This window comes from Hibiscus syriacus, unplaced genomic scaffold (genome assembly GCF_006381635.1).
Source record: "Hibiscus syriacus cultivar Baekdansim isolate YM2019G1 unplaced genomic scaffold, ASM638163v2 tig00005929_pilon, whole genome shotgun sequence".
Taxonomy (NCBI): domain Eukaryota; kingdom Viridiplantae; phylum Streptophyta; class Magnoliopsida; order Malvales; family Malvaceae; genus Hibiscus; species Hibiscus syriacus.
The window spans coordinates 1,048,899-1,062,807 of record NW_024062071.1 but is presented as its reverse complement, the minus strand read 5'-3'; the positions used below and the strand labels follow the sequence as shown (position 1 = coordinate 1,062,807).

General features: G+C 35.5%; 1 protein-coding gene across 1 annotated transcript; it reads left to right on the top strand.

Moving 5' to 3' along the window:
• Positions 1-1,058: 1,058 nt before the first annotated feature.
• LOC120200230 (cytochrome P450 94B3-like) lies at positions 1,059-2,717 on the top strand. The gene has a single exon (XM_039201129.1). It carries the CDS (start codon positions 1,120-1,122, stop codon positions 2,674-2,676), a length of 1,557 nt encoding a protein of 518 aa, XP_039057060.1. The 5' UTR covers positions 1,059-1,119; the 3' UTR covers positions 2,677-2,717.
• The last annotated feature ends 11,192 nt before the right edge of the window (positions 2,718-13,909 follow it).

Here is a 13,909-nt window from a genome sequence, read left to right as displayed (position 1 = left end):
TTTATTTATATTTTAATCTATATCTAATATTACATTTTAATTATATTTTAATCATCGATTATTATATTTCTGTTGAAATTTAATGAAGATAAAGACATGTCACAATATTACGATTTCCCTTATTTCCAAGCCACCATCGGGCAGTATTATCTCGTCGGTGTAGTATGATCTATCTACCTTTTCTTGCATTGAGAAACTGTGAAGGAAAATGTAAAATTTAAAAATTATGTAATTAAATTTAGTGAATTAATTTAAACTATAACCTATTTATTTAAATGTAGTACAAGTTTTAGGATTAAGACTTTTATTATACAATTTTATGTCATTATATATATTCATTAGATTTTGATGATGAGTTAACAAACGGTGATCGAAATAGAAATAAAATATAACATTAGACATGATTTTATTAAATAAATAGTTAGATGATTAAAATATAAAACGAGAACGAAAAAGATATTAAATAGTTTACCCTAACATTTACTACACTTTAAAGTAATGAATTTTTAGTGATTTTTTATATAAATCTAGGATAAATGCACGGTAGTTTTTGTTTAAATTTTAATAATTTTTTAATTGAGTTAATATTTAAATTAACTGGTAACGCAAATTTAATTACAAATTTAATAGAGTAAACTGAATTAGGGGTCGACCTCATAATAAATATTTACAAAATCTAATTAGAAAAAAATCTCAGTTACCTACCGCGAGTGGATAAGTTTCAAGAAAATAAGAAATTTCTATTTCTTCAGTACCACAATAATTTGAATAACAAATAATTTAAATAATATTTCAATTATTTTATCCCATCATAACAACCTTTGCTCAATGTTACATAAAGTAGATGCTTCTTCTATCTACATATCAAGTCGACGTGATCTCCGAAAACAAACCACGTGATGCGTGCGACCATTTGTCCCTATTCGTCCCAAACCCTAAACCCTAATTAACTAAGTGTTGCTTTTCTGGTCGGTCTCCACTCTTCAATATCTATATAAATAACGCTACATGTTGCCACCCCCCAGAAATCAGCCCTAAGCTACTTGTAGCGATCATTTCATCTTCTCAACAAAAACAAGTATATAGATTTGTTTGTTCTTGCTTGTATAATTTGTAGTCATGGTTGTCAGTTTCTTGTTGGGATTTGTGATTGGGTTTTTCTTGTCCTGCAATTTCATTTCGTCTTTCATGCAAGGATTTCTGCAGTCTTTTATGGCCAAGAACTCGGTTTTAGCTTCCAATGGGGGGCCTCCTTCTTATCCGGTTCTCGGCTGTTTAATCTCTTTTTACAAGAACCGCCGCCGTCTGTTGGATTGGTACACCGATCTTTTGTCGGAGTCGCCTCGCCAGACCGTCGTAGTGAGGCGGCTCGGTGCACGGCGTACGGTCGTCACTGCTAACCCGGATAATGTCGAACACATACTCAAGACCAACTTCAAGAATTTCCCCAAAGGGAAGCCTTTTACTGAAATCCTCGGCGATCTTCTCGGCTGTGGGATATTTAACGTAGATGGGGAGCTGTGGAGCACTCAAAGGAAGCTCGCCAGCCATGAGTTTAGCACTAAGTCTTTGAGAGAATTCCTCGTGAAAACGCTCCGGGAAGAAGTCGACGGTCGGCTCGTACCGTTGCTTGAATCGGCGATGGAAACGGAGGAAGTTCTTGATTTGCAGGACGTGTTTAGAAGATTCGCTTTCGACAGTGTGTGTAAAGTATCATTGGGTTACGACCCTTGTTGCTTGGATCTTTCGAAACCGGTGCCGCCGCTCGTTACGGCGTTCGATACGGCGTCGGAGGTATCCGCCATGCGGGGAATGGCGCCCATGTTCGTGGTGTGGAAATTAAAGAGAGCACTTAACGTCGGATCGGAAAAGAAACTCAAGGAAGCGATCGAGCTCGTTCACGGCTGTGTTTTGGAGATCATTCGGAACAAAAAGAAGGCACTCGAAGAAGCTAAAACCAAAAGCGGCGCCGTTGTCGGCGGTGAAGACCTCCTGACGAGGCTGTTATCCGCTGGCCACGAAGAGGAAGTCGTGAGGGATATGGTGATTAGCTTCATAATCGCCGGAAGAGACACCACTTCCTCCGCCATGACGTGGCTGTTCTGGCTCCTCTCGAAGCATCAAAACGCCGAGAAAATGATGGTAAAAGAAGTGGAATCGATGGTTAACAGTAATGGAGGAAACGGATTCGATTTCGAAACGTTAAAGGAAATGAACTGCGTCAAGGCCTGCATCTGCGAGTCGATGCGGCTTTACCCTCCGGTTGCATGGGACTCCAAGCACGCCTTAAACGACGACGTTTTGCCCGACGGGACTCTCGTCGGGAAAGGAGACAGGGTAACGTATTTCCCCTACGGAATGGGGAGGATGAAGGCGTTGTGGGGGGACGACAGGTTCGAGTTTAAACCGGACCGGTGGTTCCAAGAACCGAGTGCCGAAAACGGGTTTTTAAATCCGGTCAGCCCTTTCAAGTTCCCGGTTTTTCAGGCCGGTCCAAGGGTTTGCCTTGGGAAAGAAATGGCGTTCATTCAGATGAAGTACGTGGCGGCTTCAATTCTGAAACGGTTCCAGATCAGACCGGTGAACGGGGATCAGCCCGTTTTTGTTCCTCTCTTGACCGGCCATATGGCCGGCGGTCTCAATGTCATGGTAAAGAGAAGGGAACTGAAACAGTGAGATCAAGCGTCCAACTTTAATCAACGTAATATTACATTATCACTACTACTATTATTGTTTGTACTAGTAATCCTCGTCTATTAATGAAATTAAGTGATGGCTAGCACTAAATCCTATACTCCATCTTATCGATATACACGACTTTATTGTATTTGTATAGATATGTATTATTTGTCGTCGTACCTTAAAAACCTACTATCATTTATACGATTAAATACATTTTGTATTAAAGTTTATGATTTAATTCGGATGTCTCCTACGGAAGCTGCTCTCAACCTGGTGTTGGGGGCAGCCTACTATCTTATCTCCCCCTTACCCCATTACATATGGGAACAATGGTCAACCATTTAAATTTTATTTAAATATGATCTATAATACAATTTTTGTTGTACGCTTAATCTGTATAAGACTGTATTTTTTTTTCTATTAACTTTTGATCGAATATAAAAATTTTATTAGGAAAGATATAGTGTAATATAAGCACAAACCATTGTAGTTTTGATCTTATAATATTTTTCTCTTATTTATATGTAATTTTGTTTATTTATTTTTAGGGTGAAATACAAAAATCGTACCCCGATTATAGAGTGTTGCTTTAGTGAGTTCATCTATTATTAAAAGTTACAAAATGATCCTTTGACTATAGAGTACTATTTTGTTGAGTCATTCGACTATTAAAAGTTACAAGATGGTCACCCGACAAACTCTTCCTTTTTCTGTTAAAAAAGTAATGGTATTCTAAGCTTAACGTTAACTTGTTAACTGTGATATGATAAAATTTGATCTCAGAATCTCCTATGACTATCATATCTCATTAATCATATTAACGTCCAGCTTAGACGACTGCCATTTTTTTAACAGAAAATGGAGAATTTGGAACATAATGAATAGCCGAGTGACCATTTTGTAATTTTTAATAGTCAAAGTATTTAACAAAACACCATTATATAGCCAGATAATCATTTTATAACTTTTAATAATCGAATGACTTAATAAAGTAATACCCTATAGTTGGAGAATCATTTGTGTATTTTACCCTTATTTTTTTAATATTTTTATTTTACGGGATGTTATCTTCCCTCATAACACTTCGACAATATAAAAATAAAAAGACATATGTGTCAACACACATTTTTCGTCCCACTAGGATTCAAACTCCTAAAAATAGAATAGAATTTTAGGATTCAAACTCCTAAAGATATGATAGAATTTTGCTAGGATTCAAAAAATAGGATAGAATTTTATGATTTAAACTCCTAAAGATAAGATCCACAAGCACTATAAATAGCCATTGTAACTCACCATTGTAAGACACGATTTACACACAAAACATAGAGGAAAGCACGAGAAGATACAAAGGCAAAGCTATTGTAAACGATTCGAAAAATAAATAAAAGGTAGTATCTTTTTTACTTTTGATTTGGTCTCTTACATTTACGTTTTAATTATTATTATTTTATTTATTTAACTTTATTTATAAGCACATTTCCCTTGTTACTCATTTTATTTAATTGTTTTGTTATTTTTTTTTCATGTAATATTTTTTTTACATTTTATGTATTTTCTTTTTTACTTTAGTATATATTTTTATTTTTATTTTAGATTATATATATAAATATATTATTTTTATTATCAGTTTTATTAATTTATATATATATATTTACTTTTTTTATTTTTTTATTATATATATATATATATATTATTTTTACTTTTTTTATTTATTTGTTTTATTTCTATATTTTTTTCTTCTTTTTCTTTATTTTTTATATTTATTTTACTTACTATTTTATCTTTGTTTTCTTTATCTTATCTTTTATTTAATTTGTTTTCTCTTTATTTTAATTTAATTAATTTATTTATTTCTTACCTTTTTATCTATTACCTTTTTATCTAACATGGTTTTTTGACCTTTTTAAGGCCACACCTTTAAAACTATCTAAGGTAAGTAATTGTGATCATATTTTTACCTTTTAATTTTAAATTACAATTTTCTTAATTTAAGACAACCGGCAAATTACGTAGTACCGAAAGGGCGGTTCAAGGGTGCTAATCCTTCCTTGACCGTAATCGACTCCCGAATCCGACATATCTTTGGTAAGACGCAGATCAGGTAAGATATAAGGTATCCGATTAACCTATTTATTTTTTAAATAAATAATCGGTGGCGACTCCAATCACATTTTTCAAGTCGAAGCCCAATTCCGGGGCCCAACCGAAAGACGGTTACGACAGCTTGGCGACTCCGTTGGGGACAGGTAAGTGAGTCAGGCTAAGGTAATTTTCAGTTGTCTTTTTAACGAAAAGGGTAAGTTTGAATTTTAAGGTAATTTTTCGATCCTTATTACTTACTTTTAATTACATTTTCGAGTAAATAGTTGTACTGACTGTTTTCTAATGATTTCAGCTTTCTAAACTTTTTCATCTAAAGGCTCTATACCCGAGCTCCAAACCCTATTTAAGTGGGGGTGAAAGCGACGCCTTCGTGTGAATTTATTCTCCGTATGGGCCTAGCAAGTAACCTTCGGGATTCATATACCTTATGCCTTCGTGAGAATTTATTCTCCGTATGGGCATAAGGGAATGTATCCTCCCGAGTTTAACTTAGTCCACATAAGCCTGTGATGGGTTTAGGACTAAGGGTCTGGCAAGCCCAATGGGGCACCGGCAAGGAGAACTCGGGTACCGTTTTTTAGAACCTAACCCGGGAGACTATGCCTACCCCGAAACCATATTCTGAAACCTATGACATTTTTTTGTTGTTTTTATGTTTTTTTTATATTATTTTACTAACCTTTTTGCCTTTGTGTTTGTTTTAGAGCATTTTGCATCATAACAAGAGGTTACTGATCCCTGTTTGTGTTTGTTTTAGAGCATTTTGCATCATAACAAGAGGTTACTGATCCCTGAAAAGGTGTTTATTACACAAAATAATCTGAATTAATGGACAAAGGTGTTGTAATACAAGAGACTAAGAACCCCGAGGTACGACTATGGTCCGAGAAGACTCAGAAAGAAAAGGGAGACAACCTTCAAGAAAGCTATGTGTCAGAGCTGGTTAGCTACGCATCTATCAGCCTAAAATAGAATAATGTGCAAGAGCTTCGAGATATCTGGGACAGTTAGAAGAATGATCGGAAACAGAAGTTCAGCCAACGGTACGGTGACATTGCACTTTTACTTCACGTTAGGATTGATGAGCCCTTGATTAGAGCCATTGTCCAATTCTGAAACACGGGATACAGTTGTTTTACTTTTAACTGGGAGGACATGGTACCTACTATCGAAGAATACACCACACTGCTACACTGTGAAAACATCAAACTAGGGCGAGTCTACGTTAAGCACACCAAAAGTCAGCCTTTCAAAAGTACACTGGCCAGAGACGCAGCCATCCGAGACTTCCTAGATCAAGTACAGAAGGCAGCCCGTCATCTTCATGGCCTGGCAAGGGAAGCCGGAGTGGTTCGACAAGGTATTCAACCAGTAACGGATGAAGGCAGAAGACTTGTCAATCTACTAGAAGCTATTCGGGGTTTAGAGGATTTAATCCGAGTGTACCTTTGATTGTTTTTATGTCTCTTACAAGATAAGATATTTTTGTCTGAATAAAAATTATTTATAATAATGAACACTTTTTCTGGATCAGTGCCTCTAAGCTGCATACATCATGCATTGCATATTTTGCATTCTATATCTCATGTTTATTTCTATATTTTCCATGTTTTTACATTCGTATTAACAAACAGAACATATCTTAGAAAGCGAAAGAAAAAACACCAAGTCTACCACTACAGACATTAAATACACATCATCCGCATAATACCGAGCAAAGAAAAGACAAATGGAGGCCAGAATGGAAAAACTCGATGAGAACATGGCAAGACTACAAAAAGAACTGGAAGATAAGATGGCTCAAAACAGTCAGAGCACTCTGGAATCCATCAAGAAAAACCAGGAATCCTTGGTCGACCAAATAGTGGCCAAGTTATCATGTTTACAGCAAGTTAGTGCAGAAGGGGGAAGTCCCTTCGAAAGGGTAACCATCTACTGTAAAGGTGCAAACTTCCAAAACTAATCCTGATAATCATCCGGATAATTACAGTATCCCGGATTTTAATGAAGATGACAAAGCGAAAAAGATGGAAGAGAAGATCAGGATGATAGAAGATCGAATGAAGATAGTCCAAGGGGACCATGATTATTATGGAGTGGACGCAAGGGAGCTAAGCCTGGTTCCAGATTTGGTGCTTCCACCAAAGTTTAAAGCTCCTGAGTTTGAGAAGTTCGATGGATGACAGGATTTGGAGGGAATGATCAACTCCTGATCCACTGCTTTCAGGAGAGCCTATCCGGTTCAGCTATCCGCTGGTATAATCAGCTCAGCCAAACTCACATCAAGACATGGAAAGACTTAGCCAAGTCTTTCCTAGAACAATATAAGCATATCAACGATATGAGACCAGGCCGGGTTATGCTGCAAAGCCTGGAAAAGAAGCATAATGAGAGTTTCCGACAATATGCGCAACGATGGAGGGATTTGTCTGTGCAGGTTCATCCACCCCTGGATGAAAAAAAAACTAGAAAATTGTTCGTACAAACCCTGAAGGCACCTTACTTCGGGCACCTGGTGGCAATTACATCGGGAACTTTCTCAGATCTAGTTATGGCTGGTGAGATGATCGAGCTAGCTATAAAACAAGGAAGAATTGAGGGAGATATCAACAATGTCAGTACCTACAACGCCAACAAAGGTGTTACGGTCTCAAGTCCAAAAACTGTTGCAGTTGTACCGTCTAGTACTTCTAAACAAACTCAGAGAGGACCAAGGAAAGAAAAGATTTGCATCAGTCCAATCCCAATGACATATGAGGAGTTACTCTCAACGCTAGTTGAGAAAAATCTTGTGACTCTAGTTCAATCCAAACCTAAAGAGGCCCCATATCCTGAAGGTCATGATATTAACGCCGTATGCAGCTATCATATTGGGAGCTCAGGGCACACCACTGAGAATTGTGGGGCATTGAAACATAAGGTCCAAGATTTGATCAATTCAGGGGCATTCACTTTCAATATGTAATGGGGCATTCTGATCGAGAGTCAGATGGGGCATCCGTCAGGAATTTTGTTGCATTATCAATCATATCATCTTGTTTGAACTTGTTTTTCTTTCGTACTTCTTATGCGTGAACATTTTTAAGTCACTTGACGTTTAAACATTTTAAATAAAATGCTTCCTTCTTAGGAGATGAGCAAATTTTAATCTTGAATTCCTTGAATATCACCTCAATTAAAAACTGTTTAATAATTGAGGTTGTAAAATCTTTGACAAATGACAAGATTGAACCCGGCAAAACAAATACCCCTTGGTCCTAATTTAAAAGATCATCAGATTACATGTTTTTTCTCTTACCGAGCTAAGTTTTCTCTTCTCATGAAGAGTCCATCCAAGGTCTGGCATTCAGACATGCATTAAGAGCGAACAGAATGGGGCAACTAACACATGAGATTTCAAAACTAATTGGTTTATACCTTTGTTTATGACGTTCAGTGATGATAATGATCTTCATAGATGTAATAGTCGAGTAAGCAAATCTAGTTTAGGTCAGTTGTTTGGAAATTGAACTCTAAAGATGAGATCCCTTGACTTTCAAAAAACACCTAGACTATAACAGGTTTTTCTTGACAATCATAAGAAATTAAATCCGTAAAGCTGAGCTATTCCACTAAGGCAATTGGTTATAGAGGAAACTCGAAAGCCCTGGCTTTATGAATAGATTATGTTCAAACTATGACACTGCTCGGACACTTGGCAATTCGGTGTTTGCTCCACTGCTTTTGTCAGGCCAAAGACTTTGTGATGAGACGAACCCTTCAGTGATTTGTCCCTCTAAAGCTGAGCTATTCCACTAAGGCAATTGGTTATAGAGAAAACTCGAAAGCCCTGGCTTTATGAATAGATTACATTCAAACCATGACATTGCTCGGACACTTGGCAATTCGGTGTTTGCTCCACTGCTTTTGTCAGGCCAAAGACTTTGTGATGAGATGAACCCTTCAGTTAAACCTGATAAAAGTGATTATAAGTTGTCCTTCTAAAGCAATTGGTTGAACGCCCCGGCTTTATGGATTCAGCTAGTCAGACAATGGCAAAATAAATCAAATTTATCTAAAAAAGAAATTTTCGGTAATAATAGACTAAGGGAGTTGAGAAACACCTGTTATAGTCAAATTCACACGAGCACTCAAGAATTTCATTTTTAGACCGATATTTCTGCACTACCTTTGTTAGAAGAGCTTACGAAACTTGAACAAATGGAAGATTTCAGAGAACTGAAACAGAAGTGTTCTGAAAGGTCTAGTCATTGATTATGCTAGTTGTGTCATTTTGTTCGCCTCCGATCAAAATACCAAATCAAGAAAAAGAAGCATGCCATGATCTTCACGATAACCAAATCGATGAAACAAACCCACCTCTAAACCAACTTTTCGATCTTGATATTTATCAAAGATTTGCAGCTATCAAAGATTAAAAGAGTGATTGATTCTTTTGATATCCAATGAACTCATGTTTTATGATTTGCTTCAATTGTGAAACCTAGAAAGAGGTAACATTTTCAAAAAGTTCCTTTTGATATTTTTCAAAATTTTGAAAATTCGAAAAAAGAAAAGCATTTTCAAACAAGATAAGTTCTCTGGAAGCATATCTTGGAATTCAACAAATAATCGCTCCGAAGCTCAAGATCGAAAAAGAGGCAAAGGAAACCATTTTTGGGGCAAAATTTGATAGGGGAAGGAAAAATTGTATTGAGGTCTGCAAGAGTACACCCTGGTGGAAATGAAGACAAACTGAGTCAGAGATAGAATGAAGACTACACACGCAACCATTCCCCTCACATCTCAACATATACATCAACATGTACATACATGATGTATGAAATTTGCATCTTTGCATTCATCATCATGAGCAATAAAAACCTTGATTTTTTTCCTCTCTTGAGGGCAAATTCAACAGTAAATAAATTTCATCTTGGCATACATCAAACATCCATCATCATGATAGTTACATCCCGATACATTTTACAGATCTTTCAGGAGAAGATGGGATTGTCTTGCTTAAGACAGTCTCATTTAATGCAGATGATTATCTCACTTGAGATTGTTTTTCTTAGAACAGACTTTGTCTCACTTAAGACTGTTTTACTCAAAAGAATATTTATTTCCCTCAAGATTGTTTTTCTTAAAACAAGATTTTATCTCGCTTGAGATAGTTTCCCTCGAAACAGAAAGTTTTGTCTCACTTGAGACAGTTTCTCTTTAAACATAAACATTGAAAGCATTTCCCTTGAAATAAATTGTCTCTCTTGAGATAGTTTCCCTTGAAACAAAATTTTGTCTCCCTTGAGACAATTTCTCTTGAAACATAAACATTGAAAACATTTCCCTTGAAATGAATTTTGTCTCTCTTGAGATAGTTTCCCTTGAAACAAATTTTGTCTCCTTTGAGACAGTTTTTATTGAAACATAAACTTTGAAAACAGTTTCCCTTGAAACAAAATCTTTGAATATGTTTTACATTAAACAAATTTCGTCTCTCTTGAGACAGTTTCTCTTGAAACAAATTTTGTCTATCTTAAGACATGTTTTTCTTAAAACAAAATTTTGTCTCCCTTGAGACAGTTTCTGTAACACCCCCAACCCGTACCCGACCCGGATACGAGTCGACGTGTCACATTGACTTTTCAAATCTTGACTCTTAAGAAAAATCCCGGGAAATTTAAAACTTTATTTAAAACAAAATACAGACTTGATCAGAGTGCTTGTACTTAATGACTTATTACATGCCAACACTTTATACATAACCAAATACATACTTTGTCAAATACTTCTGATCTGATCTTTTAGTAGTGATACTGTCTTTGCCACTTCTATTCTTTCACTTCTCGTTCTTGGTACCTACGTGTAAATCACTTACACGCTAAGTCATAGACTTAGTGAGGCATATAAAACATATAATATAACCATATATCATTTCATATAAATAAAAGACATACATATACAAACACTATCAATAATCCTTTCCACTTACCATATACTCATCATATAACACATATAATTAATGTATATGCATTCATATCATGGAATCACTACATATCAATATGCATGAATCTATGGTATGATAACAATATACAATCAGGTCATGCACACATGCAACTTACCTTCTTTTATCACTTTCACTTTCATTTGTCTTTCAATTTCATTGCCCATGTATATTATTGAGAATAGAGGTATGTGAGTACATTGAGGTTGTGCACTAATGCTGTCACCACAGCTCGTATAAATGTCCCGAAGGACCTATCCAGAGGTCACACAGACCCCGGTAACTATCCAGAGGTCATAAAGATCCTCGGTAACTGTCCAGAGGTCATAAAGATCCTCGGTAACTGTCCAGAGGTCTTAAAGATCCTCGGTAAACTGTCCAGAGGTCATAAAGATCCTCGGTAAACTGTCCATATGTTCCTTAGAACATAGGTATAATGTCCATATGTCTCGAAAGACATAGGTAAAACCCTCGACTCTTGGCATGCCAACTATACCTATAGCTCTCGTATCATATACTATGGGCATTTATTTATACCTTTCGTATCACTTGTTCTTTCTCTTCTGTCACATACCACATGTATGTGTAACCATATATCTCATATCATATCACATGTATTATATATATATACATGTATTCATGTAAATCATTTCATGTAATTCATATCACATATATCATATGTGCATATAAGCTTATAGCTTCTTTCACATATACATGTAGTCACATAGCTTTCTTTCATGTAACCATGCATGTCATGTCAAATAACATATATCATATGTTGCATTTTCACTTAAGCATATAATTCATATAACATAGCATCCATCTATTTCTATGTATTAATGCATACATGGTAATCACATAACAATTTAGAAGTTACTTCTTACCATAGTAACTCCATTACTGGCTCATCACAAGCCAATGTTAATAAAATAAGTACAAAATAAATTGCACTCACCTTAGCTTTGCTTTGATTCGATTATAATCCTTTGATTATTCCGGAACTCGTTTAGGCTCAATATCTACATAAATATATCATTTCAAAACAACTATCAGAAGCCTAAACTTTAAACTTGATGTTAATAACTTAAACCGGTTTAATGAATCAAATTCTATATTTTCATTTAGGGGGGAATCGGTTCCCTCCTGTGGGGGTATCGGTTCCCCTCTGGCATTCTAGAATTCTATGTTCGTTTGAGGGGGTATCGGTTCCCCTTGAATGGGTACCGATTCCCCTTGCCCAGAATCACATTTTTGAGCTCAAAATTCACTTCATTTCAGCTCCATACCTCATACTTCACTTTCATTAATATTCCTAACTTTCATACACATACTTAAACTTATTTATATTCCATAATCACTTCTTTAACTTCAAATCTAGTCATTCCTATGTAATTGCAAAAATTATACTAGTTTTGCAACATGTTCAAATTCCTATTCTAACACTTCCTATCCCTTAATTAACTTGATGACAAGTCAAATTCAACTTTCAATTCTCAATATAAACTTTATTTCGATATTTCATTCAAAAACTTCAAATCTTTAAATCCTCATAAACTCTTCACTTTGTTGTTTTAAAGCAAATTAATCCTTCCATAATCTTACTTAGCATCTAATAATCAAAACTAAACTTAAATTTCAGCACATACTTAGCTCAAGAGAAAACTCACCTTTGCTTGGCTTCACACGTGGAGAAGAGAAATGAAGAAGAAAAGAGAGAAGAGATTTTTCTGGAAAATCTCCCATCCTTATCCATATATATATCATTTAATTATAATTTTCAAGTCTAATGACCATTTTGCCCTTTAATTCTTTGGATAATTACTATAAACTTTTAGGAAATATTTTCGAACAAATCATTAAACTATTAAACTATTATACTTTAATCACCATATTCTGAAATTTTACAATTTTGGTCACTAACCCGTATTTTGGGATGTTACAAATCTTCCCCCTTAAGAAAATTCGTCCTCGAATTTTCATTGCACCAGGAGATAAGATATTGTCTACACATCTCCAATGTATTTTACTTTAACCTTTCTATAACCATATTCTGCATCATTTGATCTTTTAATATTCTCCTTATAAGAATCATCACCTATACCTTATCTTATCAATGCAGCAAAGAAACTATTCTATTTCAGAACGATATAAATCCTCTAACATTATAATTTCCAATTCATCTAAACTGTTTAACTCTACTCTTTTCAATTATAATTAACATTTTTATGGTAATTATAAAACTGGTTTATTTCCAATCTTACTTATCCACACACTGTACCCTAATAAATTTGTCACTGTCATATTACTATGAATAATTTCTAATTGAATTCTCAATTCTTTCACCCATTTACTACTAATATATGAACAAACAAGCCTAAATCAATCATTATCATAATGTATTTATTTCACACTAGAAAGATACCTGCTAATAATTCTGGGTCCTCACAGTCTTCATTATCATTAAGATTATATATTCTAGCAGTGGAGCGCATCTCCTGTTGAGTAGAAGATTCTGTTTGATTTCTTTCTCTACCTCTACCCCTATCTCTTTGAGACATCAAAACAGATCGTTCTGATTGTGCAAGCTCTCTGTCCTTCAATGGACAATCTCTCATGAAATGTCCTATTTCCCCACATCGGAAACAAGCTCCAGATTTAATTCTACATATCCCACCATGATATCTTCCACAATTCTGACAGTGTCTCAATTGTGCTCTTCCCTCACCAGACTCTACAAATTGAGTCTGTCTATCTCTCATCTTACTTGATCCTCTAGCGGAGGATGTCATCGACTCTGACCGTGCTTGAGATCGAAAATCAGAATCTCTACTTCTTTTGGGTGATACTAAACTCGATGAAGGCCCCGTTCTTTTAAAAGATTGAACTCTTTGATCCCCATAACGTTCATTCTGAGCTCTTTCAAGAGCTTTTGCACGATTCACTACCTCTTGAAACGAGGACAGATTTAACACAATCAACACTCCTTTAATCTCAGGCGTAAGCCCTCCACAAACCATTCGCATGCATCTTTTTCTGTTGGAACTAACTCAGCCGCAAAACGACTCAACTTATTGAATTCACACTCATATTCATATATAGTGTGATCCAATTGCTTCAGATTCAAGAATTCTTGTT